A 15,998-nucleotide genomic window follows, 5' to 3' on the forward strand; every position below is an offset into this window, starting at 1 on the left:
CGCTGCAGGGGGTGGGGCGGAGCGGGGCGGGGCTGGGGGCGTTGCGGGGGAGTGTTGTCGGTGGGTAAGAAAACCTCCTGGCGTGAGGTTTGGACTTCTCTCCAGACTTCCACTGTTTCTGCTTATGGATGCAGGTACTCCTGCGCCTTACCTCTGCTCCTCAGACACCCTATCCCAGACCTGGAACTAAAATCTAGGCTGGATATTCCATGCCCTGTGATCTTTCTTCAAACTCCCATGGGCTCCCATTTCCGCCTGCCTGCCCCCTGTAGGGGAAAGGGCAGATCCAAGTTACATTTCTCCCCAATCCAAGCGTCCCTTCTCAGCCAGGTTGCAGAACAGAGCAGGGATAGTCTGGGAAGAGGAGGCCAGTAAATGACCCTCCTGGATAAGAAAAGGCCCCTGGCTATGGCACAAGGATAGTGACACCTGTGGAGTCAGTGCAGTGACCCAAGGCTGGCCTTTTAAGATGGAGCAGGGCAGCCCTCAACATTTGCAGAGAGTTAGAGTGAGGTCTGGAGCAATGGAGACCTGAAGGACTAGGAGGTTCTGTGACTCAAGATGCAATTCTAATACCTGGATGCTTCACTGACTGAAGGTGGCCTAGAAGCAAAGTGCGTGTCCCTCTGTGTACAGGAATGGGCTTTGGGAACTGCAGTCCACATGTGTAGAATATACAGGAACACTGGCCACGTGAGAGTGTGAGAGACAGTAGAAAGACATTGTGCCCACAACAGATGCTGACCCTTTCCCAGGACTCTGCTCAACTCCCAGGCGCCAACCCTAGCTATCTGGAAGCAACTGGGGAGACTCATACTGGCCCTATTTTGTTTTCAGGCCCAATAGTAGGCCCAGAAGAAGGAACTCCCAGGCCAACTGTGGTGTGCCAGGTGAGGTGACCATACAGGATGCCCAATGGGACTTCATTTCATTATGAAATGAAAGGGTTCAGAGTTTCAGGTACAGCTGCATTCCAGCCCAGTGGCCTTGGAGGTCAACTGTTGACCAGGATGTAACCAGGATTTGCCTGTGGAGCCTGCAGCTGCCTCGTCTAAACCGGACACTGGGATTATTCTATCCGGCTCAGTTCAGCCCCATCCAGGGGCAGGGGGAACAAATTTCCTCCCAGTCTTATTCCACACCCCTCTCTCCTTCCCATCTTCCTGGGTCCTTTCAGTGTTTGGATGGATCCTTTGGGACCCTCAGAAACACCACAGGTGACCAAATGGCCACAACCACCTCATACTAATACCCTCAAAAGACTGACCTCAACTGGGGAAAAGATTTACTTTTTCAAGTTGTCTCCACATACCCGGGTGCTCTCTCTTCCTGTGCTCCTGGCCTGAAGGAACAGGGAGAGGAAAGAACACAGAGAGAACATCATAATAAAGTCAATGCTTTTTTTTAATGTACTTTTTGCTTGTATATAATATGTATCTTTGCTATATGTGTGCCTGGTGCTGCTGAGATCAGAAGGCCTTGGATCCCTTGAAACTGGAGTTATGGGTGGTTGTGAGCTAAAGTGTGGGTGCCGAGAACCAAATCTGGGAGTACTGAGTGTTCTAAACCACTAAGCCACCTTCTCTCCAGCCATGCAGGTTTTGGAGGGTGGGGAGACGCTCCCACACCTGAAGTTTCAAAAAGCATATTGAGTCCCATCTGTGCAGCCTTGGGAAGTCCCTGGAGTTTTTACTGGTAAGGAAACAGACACCCAGAAAGGGAAGGTGTCCTGAACACACTCATATATGAGCTTGTGGTAGTGCTTGAAAGTATAGAAAAGCCAGGGGCTCAAAGTGTTCAGCTGTAGTCCCATCACACACACACACACACACACACACACACACACACACACACACACACACACACACACACACTGGGAGGGGTGTGATGGAGCCTGTTTCCAGGGAGAATTGGCCTCTGAAGGGATGCTAGAGGTAGGTCCAATCTGGTTCTGAGCAGCTGGTACTCGGGGGCTGGGATAAAATCTACCGTCGTGAAGAGCCTCGGACAGACTGACCTCCAGGCTAATTCAGACCACAGTGTGGGACAGTGCTATCCTCTCTGGTCTCCAGTAGCATTGCCCAAGTCCAAGCCTCAGTTCCTCCTGAAGGCGGCCTGCAGCGGAGCACTATGCTGCTTCCTGCCCTTCTCTTTGGGATGCTGTGGGCTCCAGCTAATGGGTAAGCAGCTCCTGGGGATTTTCCAATAAGACCCTCCTGCCTGTGTATACCTAGGCTCCCTCTGAGATGGCAGGATTTTCTTTTAGCACTTTTCTATTGACCTGTAAACTCTCCCTTCTTTCAAGTACTTCTCCCAGCAGTCCTTGGGGGCTTGGATTCATAGTACAGAGCTTCTTGGTGACAGAGAGAACAATACTGGTATCTGTGATCTCCTATCCCTGGACAGGCATTGGTGTGAGCAGATAGAGACTGTCCATGTGGAAGAGGAAGTAACTCCTCGTCGGGAGGACCTGGTACCCTGTACCAGTTTGTATCATTATAGCAGGCTAGGCTGGAAGCTGGACCTGTCCTGGGGCGGCCATGTGGGGCTCACCAGGCCCCCAGCACTTGGGCTTTGTGCCATCTACAAGTGAGTGAGGGTCAGAACCTGTGTTGACTGCCAGACAGGAAAGGAAAGAGTGACCGCAGGATATCCTGAGAGTGGGGGAGGACTGGGGAGGAACTAGTGCAGCAGGCATTTGGGAAACACGTTTTTGGCTAGATTCAAGGAAGGGTGGAGAGAGATGATGTAGGTGGATGAGAGGGCACCATGGTGGGAAAAATATGGCAGGGGAAGAAAGGTGTGACACTTCTCCCTTCTGCCCCAGATTATTTCCCATCATCCATTCTTGCTTTGAATTTGAAAGGAAGGCCAAGAGGTGACCCTTACTTGATAAGACCAGAACTAACCCACCAAGTAATAGATCAGACCAAGACCCACCTTGCCTTATGATGGGACTTGGCTAAATATTAACATCTCTCCCTGCTTCTTCCTGTGTGGTGGGTGCAGACCCCCGGAAACCAGGCCTGCTACTTGGAACCGAACAGTAAGGGCTTGTTGTCCAGGATGGGGGGGTATTCACTGTACTGAAGGTAAGTACCCAAGAGGGATGGGTAGGTGGTACCTTTTGGGGTAGTGACTGTGAAAGGGAGCCCATCTGTGATGTAGCAGAGGTGACAGACTGCCTGAGGACACAACAGGTCTGCTTGGCTCTCCAAGCCTTCCAAACAATGACAAGCTGGGTGTGCCCCATTCTTTTCTACCACAGCCCTTGCTGAAGCCAGCCCTAAAGGTCATTGCTTTGTCACATGGCATTGCCAACCTCTAGCAGGTTCAGCTAATTCTTCAGCAGGAAGCCTGGAGGAATGCTGTGCCCAGCCCTGGGGACATAGCTGGTGGAACAGCAGCTCCCAAATGTGTCTCAGCTGTTCTGGTCAGCACCGCCCAGGTGGGTCTGTTGTCTCCAATTCTGGAGACAGGGTTATCTAGATCCCTATCCTCACCCTAAGAGTTCTAGGCCTTTCCACCAGGCCCTGCCTACTCTTACGGTCTCTCTGAGGGACCATGCCCTGCCCTCACACCTCCTGCTGTGCCAGGAACTGTGTTCTCACCTCTGTTCCCACGTTTAGAGGCTCACACATGATGTCTTGCTCAGGCAATGCTTCCTCTGAAGGCCTCCTGCAGCCTCTGGCAGGGGCTGTAGGCCAGCTCTGGAGCCAGCGCCAGCGTCCCTCTGCCACCTGTGCCACCTGGTCTGGCTTCCACTACCAAACCTTTGATGGACAGCACTACCACTTCCTGGGCCAGTGTACCTACTTACTAGCTGGTGCTATGGATTCCACTTGGGCTGTCCACCTCAGGCCTAGTGTCCACTGTCCCCAGCCTAGGCAGTGCTGGCTGGTAAGAGAGAGAGAGAGAGAGAGAGAGAGAGAGAGAGAGAGAGAGAGAGAGAGAGAGAGAGAGAGAGAAACCCCAGGAAAAGTCTGGACATGGGGGGTGGGGAGGAGAGTTGCACATCTGGTCCACTGCTCTCTCTCTCAGGTTCAAGTGATAATGGGGCCTGAGGAGGTTTTGATCCAAGATGGAGAGGTCTCCGTGAAGGGCCAGCCAGTGCCTGTTGGGGAGTCTCAGCTGCTCCATGGTGAGGGCCTCTTCACTCCTCTGGGATGGTCTGCCTACTCCTGAGGGCAGGGTGGCAGGCTAGGGCAGAGCTGCTGCACCCCTCTGAGTGCTGTTGGGAAGCCTTTGAAAATTAGGGGTCAGGAAGACATAAGCCTGGCTTACCCACTCCCTACTGTCTCCAACTTTGACTTGGGCGAGCTATCTACCTGTCATGAGCCTCATGAAAATATCATTGTGGCTCAGACAGGAGGTTGGGGTGAAGTGTGTATGTCTCTATATGGTATGAGTGGGTGGGTGGAGTGTGTCTGTACTGTGTATGTATTGCCTGTGTAGAATGCTGTGTAGAGTGTGATTGATATCACATTCCATGATGTATCAATGCTGTGACATATGCGATTTATGTTGTGTGTTGTGGTACATGGAATGTATATATAGTCTGTGTGTTATATGTGTATATGTAGTGCGAGTGGAATATGTATATAATGTATGTGTGGTATGGGCAGAGTGTATGTGTGGTGTGTGTAGGGTGTATGTATGGTATGGATATAGTGTATGTGTGTCATAGTTTACTCTCTCAAGAGAGCAGCCACAGCAGGAAAGCCACAGTGCAGAGCTTGGAAACATGTGTGAATTCTTTTCCTACGCAGTTTAGACCCTGATGATGAGATGGGAGTGTGGCCCTTGAGATTGAATGACCCTATCCTCTTTCCAGGGATGAGCCTGCAGTGGCAGGGAGATTGGCTGGTGCTCTCTGGGGGCCTGGGGGTTGTTGTGAGACTGGACAGGTCCAGTTCAATCATCATCTCCGTGGACCATGAGTTCTGGGGACGGACACAGGGCCTCTGTGGGCTTTATAATGGCAGGCCAGAGGGTATGTGAAGTGTAGCTTGGTGTGTCTGGAGGGAGAGAGGGAGGAAGGGAGGGAGGGAGGAAGGAAGGGAAGAAGGAAAGAGACTCCAGGTCTAGCGTTGGCTTCAACTTTCCTCAGATGACTTTGTGGAGCCAGGAGGGGGATTAGCTATGCTGGCCGCTACCTTTGGGAATTCATGGAGGCTCCCTGGTTATGAGGTGAGACTGCCTCCTACTATTTTCCTGGGGTCTTCATAGGCACACAGGTTCTAGGTCCCATGGGAGCCTGGCAACTGCTGTGTAATGACAATCCTGGGTCCTCCCCGTTATGGCCCCTGAGCAGCTCTGTATGGACTGACTGTGGCCCTGGCTCCTCTTTCTCTGAGTTGGGCTCATCACATTGCTACCATCTACAGCCCTGGTCTAGTGGGCACGACAGTTGAGGCTGGAGGCAACTGTGAGGACGATAACCACTTTCCTGTTTTCCTAGCAAATTTCCCTCATCACTGCTTCCTGGTCTGTCTCTGTCCTCAGCCTGGGTGTCTGGATGCAGTGGAGGTAGCCCGGGGCTGTGAGGGCCTCCTAGAAGGTACATTAACTGGCTTGGAAGCTGGCAAGCTTCAAGCTCAAGCCCAGGACTTGTGCCACCAACTGCTGGAGGATCCATTCTCGCAATGTCATGGACAGGTATGGGTGGAATGGAGGTGGTGACCAGCTCTAGAGGGGAGAGGTTTCGTAGAGACTAGTGGATGCTTGGGGGATGCCAGCTGGGTGGTCTGATCCTGCCACTGGGTGCCATTTCCCTGTCTTTGTTTTTACCTTTGAGAACAAGATGGCTGTGTTCTTGTGACTCTTGAGGACCCTTCTAGCACTTGCCATGTTTGGTTTCAAGCTGAGATGTTAAGGCAGAGGAGACAGGAGATCTTGGTGAGGGAAGGCATTTGCTGACTGAGGATGTCCCTTCCCTACAGGTTCCCCCAGATGAGTACCATGAGACCTGCCTCTTTGCTTACTGTGTTGGAGCCACAGCAGGCAGTGGCCCGGAGGAGCAAGTGAAGGCTGTGTGTGCCACCTTTGCCAACTATGCCCAGGCCTGTGCCAGGCAGCACATCTATGTGCACTGGAGGAAGCCTGGCTTCTGTGGTACACTGGGTCTGCCTATCCCAAACCAGATCCTTGTGGCCTAAGGGCTCCCTGGCTGTCTCCCATAGCCTATTGGATTTGCAAAACCAACCCCTCATGGGCCAATTTTTTGTTCCCACAGAACGTTTGTGTCCAGGGGGGCAGCTCTACTCTGACTGCATCTCATCCTGTCCACCCAGCTGTTCTGCAGTAGCCCAGGGCGAGGAGGGGTCTTGTGGGAAAGAGTGTGTGAGTGGCTGTGAGTGCCCGACCGGCCTCTTCTGGGATGGTGCTCTCTGTGTGCCTGCTGCCCATTGCCCTTGCTACTACCGGCGCCAGCGCTACGCCCCTGGTGACACTGTGAAACAGCAGTGCAACCCTTGGTGGGTCTTTTGGCCAAGCCCTGATACTTTTCTTTGTGCTGTCTCTGAGATCTGCCCCTCCTGATAACCAGCCCATTCTGGGGTCTCCCACCCAGTGACCTGTGACATTTTCTGGAATTGACTGATGACTATCCACTTCTACTGGTGGTGGGCATGCCAGGGGAGAGAAAGGATCAATGCCCTGGGATGGAGCTGATGCCACAGTGCACTGTCTTACCCTCCATGCCTTTAGTGTGTGCCAGGATGGCCGCTGGCACTGTGCCCAGGCCCCGTGCCCTGCTGAGTGTGCAGTGGGTGGCGACGGGCATTACTGCACCTTTGATGGGCGGAGCTTCTCCTTCAGGGGCAATCCCGGCTGCCAGTACAGCCTGGTGCAGGTGAGCAGACAGCCTATTTCAGGAGTAGGGGTTTTGTTAGAGTGGGGGCCTCACAAGGGAGTCCTGAGAGGAGATGACTGTAAACAAGTAAGTCATTTAAGTAATAGGTGTAACATATAGCTCCTTCCAAGAAGAGCTGAATAGTCATGCTGGCGGGAGAATGGCTGCCGGTACCCAACACACACACACACACACACACACACACACACACACACACACACACACACACACACATACACACACACACATACACACATACACACATATACACACATACACACACATACACACACATATACACATATACACACACATACACATACACATACACACACATACAAACACACACACATACACCCCCACACACATACACACACACATACACACACATACACACATATACACATACACATACACACCCACACACACATACACACACACACCCACACACACATACACATACACCCACACACACATACACACACATATACACACACATACACACACACACACGCGCACACACACACACACACACACACACACACACACACACACACACACCATCCTTTCTAGTCTCTACCTCTCCTAACTGGCCATCCTAGGCTAGAGCCACAGAATTAAACCCATCTTCATAGACCTTTTTACAGATGTAACACACCGGACTTGTCACAGGCAGGAGAAAGAAGGGACCCTCCTCAATAACGCTGAAGCACACATCATTTTTTCCCCATCATTCTGAAGACTGATCTGTGATTTCTCAACTTTAGTGTTGGACCACTGTAGTTTCTTTACTTGTCCCTTCTTTCCTGGGTGACAGTGGGGTGAGGAAATCAGGGGAGAATAGGGTCAACAAGCTGGTGTGGTATGTAGGGCAACTGTCTCCCCAGTCACTTGGCCAAAGATACATGAGATATACACACACAGGTGGAGGCTACATGCCAGCACACATGTGGGTGTGAGCACATACACACAAACACACCACACGCCACATACAGTCATGTGTATGTAAACTCAACAAAAGTGTACACATATATGTGTATGTATATATATATATATATATATATATATATATATATATATAGGAACACTCATGGGGTGCAAGAGGAGTATGGGCACACACACACACACACACACACACACACACACACACCACAAATCTGCTCCCTGTATACACTCACGTCCATTCACCTATGGCAGTCCCTGGTGAGGTAAGCACATCTTGCCTCTCAGAATCTGTCTGGCTAGCACATATGTAGGGTAGAAGCTGAAGTTACCTGAGGCTTCTCCATGGATCCTCCACACACCCCTACCATCCTGTCTACACCAGGACTCTGTGAAAGGCCAGCTGCTGGTTGTGTTGGAACATGGGGCCTGTGAGACTGGGAGCTGCCTCCATGCCCTCTCTGCCTTCCTGGGGAAAACCCACATTCAGCTCAGATACTCAGGTAGCTTCAGCTCTTGTCTGGTGTGGGACCTTTATTCTCTGGAGAGTAGACAACCCTGCAGTCTACTTCTTTGGGGTACCAACTGGGCCTCTTGTCTATTGTCCTTGCTCTGCACACTCAGGCCTACCCAGTGCCTGCCCTCCACACCCCTCCTTGGATTCCAACAACTGTCCCTTCTAGATTACCGCACCTGAACTTACTAACCAGATGGCCTCATGCTCCCATCCCAGAGGGAGACGCACTATCCTAAGGATATTTTCTAAGACATCTTCTGCTGGTCTTCAAAGATAAATAATAGTCACACAATTAAAAGAGTTGGAAAGGCCTTGGGCATGAGCAGAAGGCTAACCCTTCTGAAGGCTAACCACTCTCAGCAACTATCTCTCCAACTCTGCCAGGCCCAGGCCTGCTGCTGTCTCTCTTTACCCAACTCCTCCCACATACTATCCACACAAGCAAAGGGATATAAAAAAAATGCATGATGATACGATTCTTGAGCTATGGAAGGGTAGTCTCTGGTAGGACAGGTGCCCTTCAGGGATCACACTAGTTGCTTCATCATCCCACACTGACACACATTACCCCCCCCATTTTCCGCCAAGTCCTTCTTGCAGCCCCTTCCTTCCACAGACTTCCTATTACATGGTCAGGCCTCTCTTCCAGGAGCTGTGCTGGTAGACGGACAAGATGTAGACTTGCCCTGGATTGGTGCTGAGGGCTTCAATGTTTCCCATGCCTCTTCAACATTCTTGCTATTGCGCTGGCCTGGGGCCTGGGTTCTCTGGGGAGTGGCTGACCCTGCAGTGTACATCACCTTGGACCCCCGTCATGCCTACCAGGTATGCTAAGAGGCCAGTGAGTGTCTGCAAAACCAACCCCTCATGGGCCAATTTTTTGTTCCCACAGAACGTTTGTGTCCAGGGGGGCAGCTCTACTCTGACTGCATCTCATCCTGTCCACCCAGCTGTTCTGCAGTAGCCCAGGGCGAGGAGGGGTCTTGTGGGAAAGAGTGTGTGAGTGGCTGTGAGTGCTCGGTAAGATTGTATTTCACTTTTATGTGTCTTGCATGGCTCAGGTGCAGGGTCTGTGTGGCACTTTTACCTGGAAGCAACAGGATGACTTTCTGACACCGGCCGGAGACATAGAGACTAGTGTCACTGCCTTTGCTAGCAAGTTCCAAGTGTCAGGTGATGGGAGGTGCCCCTTGGTGGACAACACCCCACTGTCCTCCTGCAGTACTTACTCTCAGCGCCTCGCTTTCGCAGAGGCAGCCTGTGCTGCCCTGCATGGCCACGCCTTTCAGGTACTAAGGTGTCTTTCTCTTCTGCCTATAAGATCAAGTTTCCAAAATGCACGAAAGAGTTCAAGGGTACAGGGAGGCAGCCGTGGGATCCCAAGGGAATGAGATCCATGAAGAAAGAACTGTCCCCTTTTCTTTTTGTCCCAAGGAATGTCATGGATTAGTAGAAAGGGAACCATTTCGGTTGCGATGCTTGGAGTCCATGTGTAGCTGTGCCCCTGGCAGGGACTGCCTGTGCTCTGTGCTCTCTGCCTATGCACACCACTGTGCCCAGGAGGGTGTCCTGCTGCAATGGAGGAACGAAACCCTGTGCTGTGAGTTTCTCCACACTGTCAACCCTCACCTAGGCCCCTCACCTTCCCCTTCCCAGTGACCCACGACCATTGTTACAGGAGCTGGAGGGGACAGGAACTCCTTCCTTACCAGACCCTTGCTAGACTCTTTCTCCTGTAGAGGTACAGGGACTTGAGGTTCAGACAAGGTGACTGGCTTCTGATTTGCACATATTCCTGTATCCAGCTGTCCCATGTCCTGGTGGCCAGGTGTACCAGGAGTGTGCCCCAGCGTGTGGTCACTATTGTGGGGAGCCAGAAGATTGTAAAGAGCTTGGCAGCTGTGTGGCCGGTTGTAATTGTCCCCCGGGACTACTGTGGGACCTTGAGGGCCAGTGTGTGCCTCCCAGCATGTGCCCCTGTCAACTTGGAGGCCATCGTTACGCTTTTAACACCACCACTACTCTGAAAGACTGCAGCCACTGGTAAGAACTGCCACCCTTGGGCAAAGAGTAGGGGCACGGCGGGAGGCGGGGGGAGACAAAGACACACAGAGAGACAGAGACAGACAGAGATACAGAGAGACAGAGAGAATGAGAATGAATGGCTGCTGCATGGTCACAGTGGTTGCCAGGGAGGGATGGCAGGATGCTGATACTGTCTCCCTGCTACAGCACTCAGCTTCAGGAACCTCTTTCATGCTCACTACATATTGTGTTGATTTTATGCCCTAACTATAGCCTAATAAAGTGTGGGAGGTGAAAAACCATTCCTACTTTTGGTAGATGAGGAAAGAGAGGCTCAGCTGGGCAGACCATTTGTTACTGAGAAGGCAAGATGAGGTCTGTACCTCGGGAGGCAGGGGTGGGCTCTAGGGCACTTCAGTGGGTCCCCTCTCCTGCTTTGGAGAAGTGGTAAGTGTACTAGTCACTTTTCTTGTTTCTGTAATCAAATCCCTGATAAGAAGCAGCTCCAGGGCTGGAGAGATGGCTCAGTGGTTAAGAGCCCCCGACTGCTCTTCCAGAGGTCATGAGTTCAATTCCCAGCAACCACATGGTGGCTTACAACCATCTGTAATGAGATCTGATGCCCTCTTCTGGTGTGTCTGAAGACAGCTACAGTGTACTTACATATAATAAATAAATAAATCTTTAAAAAAAAAAAAAAGAAGCAGCTCCAGAGAGGAAGTGATTATTTTAGCTCATTGTGCAAGGCAATATATCCCATCGGGGTGGGGAGGTCATGGTGGCAGGAGTTAGCTGGTCATACCACATCCTTAGGAAGCAGGGAGGGATGAATGCTGGGATTTGGCTCACTTTCCTTTTACCCCAGGACCTCAGCCCATGGAATGGTGCTGCCCACATCAGGATGGATCTTCCCACCCTAACTAACCCAATTTAGAAAATCCTTCATAAACAGATCCAGAGATTAGTGTCCTAGGTGACTCTAGATCCCATCCAGTTGACATTCAAGATTAGTCATCATGTTAGGGGATTCGCTCCACTGTAGAGTTCCAAGAGTAGCCCCATTGGAGCCAGACAGAAGAAGGACAGTGGATTCCAGGCATGTGGGCTTCTCAAACAGCTTGCCCTCCTACACTGGGGGCTGGGATGTTGGAAGTAGAGCTGTTTGGGTCTCTAGCATTGGGGCTGGGTTCCTACTAGGCCTTAGTGGGTGTGGATGTCTGCAGGAGTCCTCAGTATCTTGGTTCCCGAGATTCACTGTGGCAGACTAGGGGATAGGTTAGCCAGAACCCACGCTGGGCCTGGCTCATTCATCTCCCCTCTACAGCATCTGCCAAGAGAGGGGCCTCTGGAACTGCACAGCCCACCACTGCCCCCGACAGTGGGCACTCTGTCCCCAGGAGCTCATCTACGCCCCTGGTGCCTGCCTTCTCACCTGTGACAGCCTCGGTGCCAACCATTCCTGTCTGGCTGGAAGTACTGATGGCTGTGTCTGTCCCTCTGGCACTGTATTGCTGGTGAGGGTGGAAAGGAGACCCATGGAGAAACAAAGTGCCTCTCCCTACACAAAGGTCCCGCTCTGCTCCTTAGATAGCCAAAACAGCTTTTTACCCTTCACGCAGGACAAGCACTGTGTGTCTCCTGATCTCTGTCCCTGTCGTCACAATGGGCAATGGTACCCACCCAATGCCACCATCCAGGAAGACTGCAACATTTGGTATGCTCAGTCCCCATCACCTGTTACCGTATGTGACCCCTGACTCCCAGGCATCGTGACTCTTTTCACAAAGAGGGTGAAAATGGTAGAAGGGGCAGCATATCCAGAGTGGCCTGGACCCTGGGAACCCTCCAGACTCCTTCACACGCAGGCAGGGTATCTCTATTGTTGATGGCTCTGTCCTGTGTCTTGCCCACAGTGTGTGCCAGAACCAGCGCTGGCACTGCACAGGTCAACGGTGCAGTGGATGGTGCCAGGCATCTGGTGCCCCCCACTATGTGACATTCGATGGGCTGGTCTTTACCTTTCCCGGGGCCTGCGAGTACCTGCTGGTGAGAGAGGCTGGTGGCCGCTTCAGTGTCTCCATCCAGAACTTGCCTTGTGGGGCCAGTGGCCTCACGTGTACCAAGGCATTGGCCGTGCGTCTGGACAGCACTGTTGTGCACATGCTTAGAGGTGGCTGTGACCTATCAGTAATGGCTGGATACTGCCAGAGGGTGTGGGGGCAAAGCAGTGCAGCATCACAGCTCCTCAGCATGGCCAGGGCCCAGGTTCCCTCCCAGCTCCTTTCTGGGCTTGGTTGTCCTGTGGTGGGGTTGGTTGGAGCCAGAACTCTGGAAGGCTGTGAAATCAAGGCCCAGAGAAGACTAAAGACCCACCCAAGGTCACCTAGGAGATGAAGCAACAGAAAGTTTGGAACAGTGGTGGGGGGATCTCTCGGGGGGCCAGGCTAAGTTTAACACCTTCCCTTCTTCTTCAGGCCAGGCAGTAACAGTGAACGGCGTGAGCATAAAGCTCCCCAAAGTCTATACAGGCCCCGGCCTGAGCCTGCACCATGCTGGCCTCTTCCTGCTGTTGACCACACGCCTGGGTCTCACTCTGCTCTGGGATGGAGGTCAGGCTCTGTCCTTATGCCCTTAGTCCACACCAGGCCTTCACGCTGACAGCTGCATCCCCCGACCCCTAAAACTTCTTCCCAGTGCCTGCCAAGCTCTGAGATAGAGGCAGACCCCTGACAGCCCACTCAGGACCGGTTTCCAGCATGACAGCCAGGTCTAGATATCTGCTGTCTTCCACCTTCCCACCCTCTGCCCAGTGCCCCTCGGCCAGTGGCTACCCATGTCTTACAGCCCTTGAAAGTGGTTGGCGCTTCCATAGTGTAATTCTCCTAACCGCGTTTTTCTTCATTTTACAACCATGACTGCCCCCACTAAGAAACATTTAGAACATACCAAGTTTTAGGAAGAAACGAAAGTAGACCAGATGATCTCTCACTACCCAAACATAAGCAGTTGGTGTTTTAGAAATACAACTGTTAGTGAGCAATTGGGAGGAACCAAAATAACCCTGTGTGAATTTGGTCCTCTCAGCTGGGCTAGCCTAGAGTTTCTTGTCACAGAAGAGTCTCTCAGCCCATCCTGAAGCCTGCTCCCACCTGAATCTGGCCTGGTGGGGAGATTTTGCTGTCTTTCAACCTAAAATTAGTTAGGAAACTAGCTTCCCAGTTGGCTTCTAGATGTTGCTTTTCAGTTATCTCCTGTTGAGTGGGGTCACCTGTGCAGGAGGCTGCTGTATCCATGTGTCTTTCTGCCCCAACCTGCTGAGTGCCTTGAAAGTCACTTTTATTATTTTAATGCCACCAGGCACTCGGGTCCTGGTACAACTGTCCCCTCACTTCCACGGTCGTGTGACTGGGCTGTGTGGAAACTTCGATGGTGATGTCAGTAATGACCTGCGGAGCCGGCAAGGAGTCCTGGAGCCCACGGCAGAGCTGACTGCCCACTCCTGGCGCCTCAATCCCTTGTGCCCTGAGCCAGGGGACCTGCCACATCCCTGTTCAGTGAGTAGAGCAGGGTAGCCAGAAGGGAGGATGGGTATACTAGTTCTGTGGGGCGGGGGAGGGAGAGATAGATAGATTGAGGGGAGGTGGGAGGGTCCACAAAAGTACCCTGTGTTGCAGGTGAATGCCCATCGGGTGAACTGGGCCCGGGCACACTGTGAGGTGATATTGCAGCCAATCTTTGCTCCATGCCACACAGAGGTGCCCCCGCAGCAGTATTATGAGTGGTGTGTGTATGATGCTTGTGGGTAAGAAGACTGTGCGGTGGATGCAGTGGGCATGCTGAGGTGGGGGTGGGGTGGGGTATATGACAGGCTAATGGCTCCACCTCACAGCTGTGACACAGGGGGTGACTGTGAGTGCCTCTGCTCAGCCATTGCCACATATGCTGATGAGTGTGCCCGGCACAGACACCACGTGCGTTGGCGCAGCCAGGAACTCTGCCGTGAGTGTGTCCTACTCAATCCTGCCTACGTTCAGCCCCTTGAAAAGTGCTTCTCCTATCCCATCAGCTGGCTATTTAGTCACTCAAGTTCAAATGTGACCTGGGTGCTCACTCTGTTCTGGACACTTTTCTTAATGGGCCAAACATGAGAATGGCATCTTGATAGATGTCTCTAGCATGCATCTTGTGTGTCCCTTGGGTGTCAACTGAAGCTGTGATTCAGTTTATCTGTGTCACAGTATTACCTGTGACATTGCTTCCTCGTGCTCTTGGGCCTCAGTGAGCAGAGCCTCTCCTCTCCCCATTCAGCCCTCCAGTGTGAAGGAGGTCAGGTGTATGAACCCTGTGGCTCTACATGTCCACCCACCTGCCATGACCATCACCCTGAGCTCAGATGGCACTGCCAGGCCATCACTTGTGTGGAGGGCTGCTTCTGCCCTGAGGGAACACTACTGCATGGTATGTCGTTGGGGAGAAGACACTAAGACTGGGTAAAGGCCGCAAGTGTTAGCCGGGTTTCCTTTGTTCTGAATCCTGTGCTCTGTGTTCTGCGCTCTCAGGAGGAACCTGTGTGGAACTGACTGACTGTCCTTGTGAGTGGCAGGGCAGTTTCTTCCCACCAGGGGCTGTGCTGCAAAAGGACTGTGGAAACTGGTGAGTGGGAGAGCCAGGAAAAGCCTGTGCTCTTGGGCTGAACAGGCTGATCTGTGTCTAATGCCAGACCTCCATGTGCTCAGCACGTGTCAGGAAAGCCAGTGGCATTGTAACCCCAGTGGTGCCCCATGTGAGGAGATGGAGCCTGGCTGTGCAGAAGGAGAGGCTCTGTGCAGAGAGAGTGGGCACTGCGTGCCACTTGAATGGCTTTGTGACAACCAGGATGACTGTGGTGATGGCTCAGATGAGGAGGGTGAGTGTAACCTGTGTGGTGGTTACGGGGACAGATGACTGAGTTTACTGAAGCTCCAGCATCTGGCCCCAGGGTGGCATCCTAAACCCTTGCTTCCCCTGCCAGGAGCTGTGACTTGAGTGATGGGCAGGAACTGAGGGACAGGGAGGCTATTCTGGTCCTTTTTGGGCCAGGATCTTCAACAGCACAACATCCTGAACCTGTTTGCTTGTCTCATGCCAGGCTGTGACACCTCAGTCTGTGGGGAGGGACAGATGTCCTGCCAGTCTGGCCGCTGCCTGCCCCTGTCCCTGATCTGTGATGGGCAGGATGACTGTGGAGATGGCACGGATGAGCAAGGGTGCCTGTGTCCCCAAGGCTTTTTGGCCTGTGCTGATGGTCGCTGCCTGCCACCCGCCCTGCTGTGTGATGGCCATCCTGACTGTCTGGACGCTGCGGATGAAGAGTCCTGCCTGGGTGAGGAGCCTCTGCCCTGCCTCCAGTCTCCTAGGAAGCTCCTCTCAAGATCCAGCTCCTGAAGTCCCCTGAGATCCACCCTGTTCTGTGTCAGGCCTCCACTCGTGAAGGTGGTACCTGTGAATGGTTAAGTGGAGTTACCCCAAAAGAGATAGAATAGGAGACAGTCCTAGGGGCTGGATTGCTCAATGGTTAAGAATACATGTTGCTCTTCAAGAAAACCTGAAATTAGCTCCCAGCACCCACACTGAACCTCACAACAACCTCTAACTCCAGGTCTAGGGGTTCTGACATATCCT

General features: G+C 52.4%; 1 protein-coding gene across 2 annotated transcripts in view; it reads left to right on the forward strand.

Moving 5' to 3' along the window:
- The first annotated feature begins 1,593 nt into the window (after positions 1 to 1,593).
- Sspo (SCO-spondin) overlaps positions 1,594 to 15,998 on the forward strand; it is a 54,052-nt gene continuing 39,647 nt past the window's right edge. Inside the window, exons 1-29 of one of the 2 annotated variants that reach the window (XM_087658479.1) lie at positions 1,594 to 1,695; positions 2,073 to 2,180; positions 2,407 to 2,589; positions 3,010 to 3,092; positions 3,269 to 3,448; positions 3,656 to 3,900; positions 4,042 to 4,141; positions 4,835 to 4,993; positions 5,111 to 5,190; positions 5,506 to 5,658; positions 5,943 to 6,114; positions 6,236 to 6,476; positions 6,709 to 6,853; positions 8,181 to 8,298; positions 8,962 to 9,137; positions 9,374 to 9,601; positions 9,747 to 9,912; positions 10,118 to 10,355; positions 11,662 to 11,851; positions 11,957 to 12,051; positions 12,251 to 12,507; positions 12,812 to 12,946; positions 13,695 to 13,891; positions 14,012 to 14,139; positions 14,227 to 14,336; positions 14,646 to 14,795; positions 14,897 to 14,990; positions 15,074 to 15,243; positions 15,466 to 15,699. In XM_087658479.1, the coding sequence (XP_087514605.1) occupies positions 2,131 to 2,180; positions 2,407 to 2,589; positions 3,010 to 3,092; positions 3,269 to 3,448; positions 3,656 to 3,900; positions 4,042 to 4,141; positions 4,835 to 4,993; positions 5,111 to 5,190; positions 5,506 to 5,658; positions 5,943 to 6,114; positions 6,236 to 6,476; positions 6,709 to 6,853; positions 8,181 to 8,298; positions 8,962 to 9,137; positions 9,374 to 9,601; positions 9,747 to 9,912; positions 10,118 to 10,355; positions 11,662 to 11,851; positions 11,957 to 12,051; positions 12,251 to 12,507; positions 12,812 to 12,946; positions 13,695 to 13,891; positions 14,012 to 14,139; positions 14,227 to 14,336; positions 14,646 to 14,795; positions 14,897 to 14,990; positions 15,074 to 15,243; positions 15,466 to 15,699 (4,477 nt within the window). In that variant the 5' untranslated portion in view covers positions 1,594 to 1,695; positions 2,073 to 2,130. 2 annotated transcript variants of the gene reach the window in all.

This window comes from Rattus norvegicus, chromosome 4 (assembly GCF_021556685.1).
Source record: "Rattus norvegicus strain SHRSP/BbbUtx chromosome 4, alternate assembly SHRSP_T2T, whole genome shotgun sequence".
NCBI lineage: Eukaryota > Metazoa > Chordata > Mammalia > Rodentia > Muridae > Rattus > Rattus norvegicus.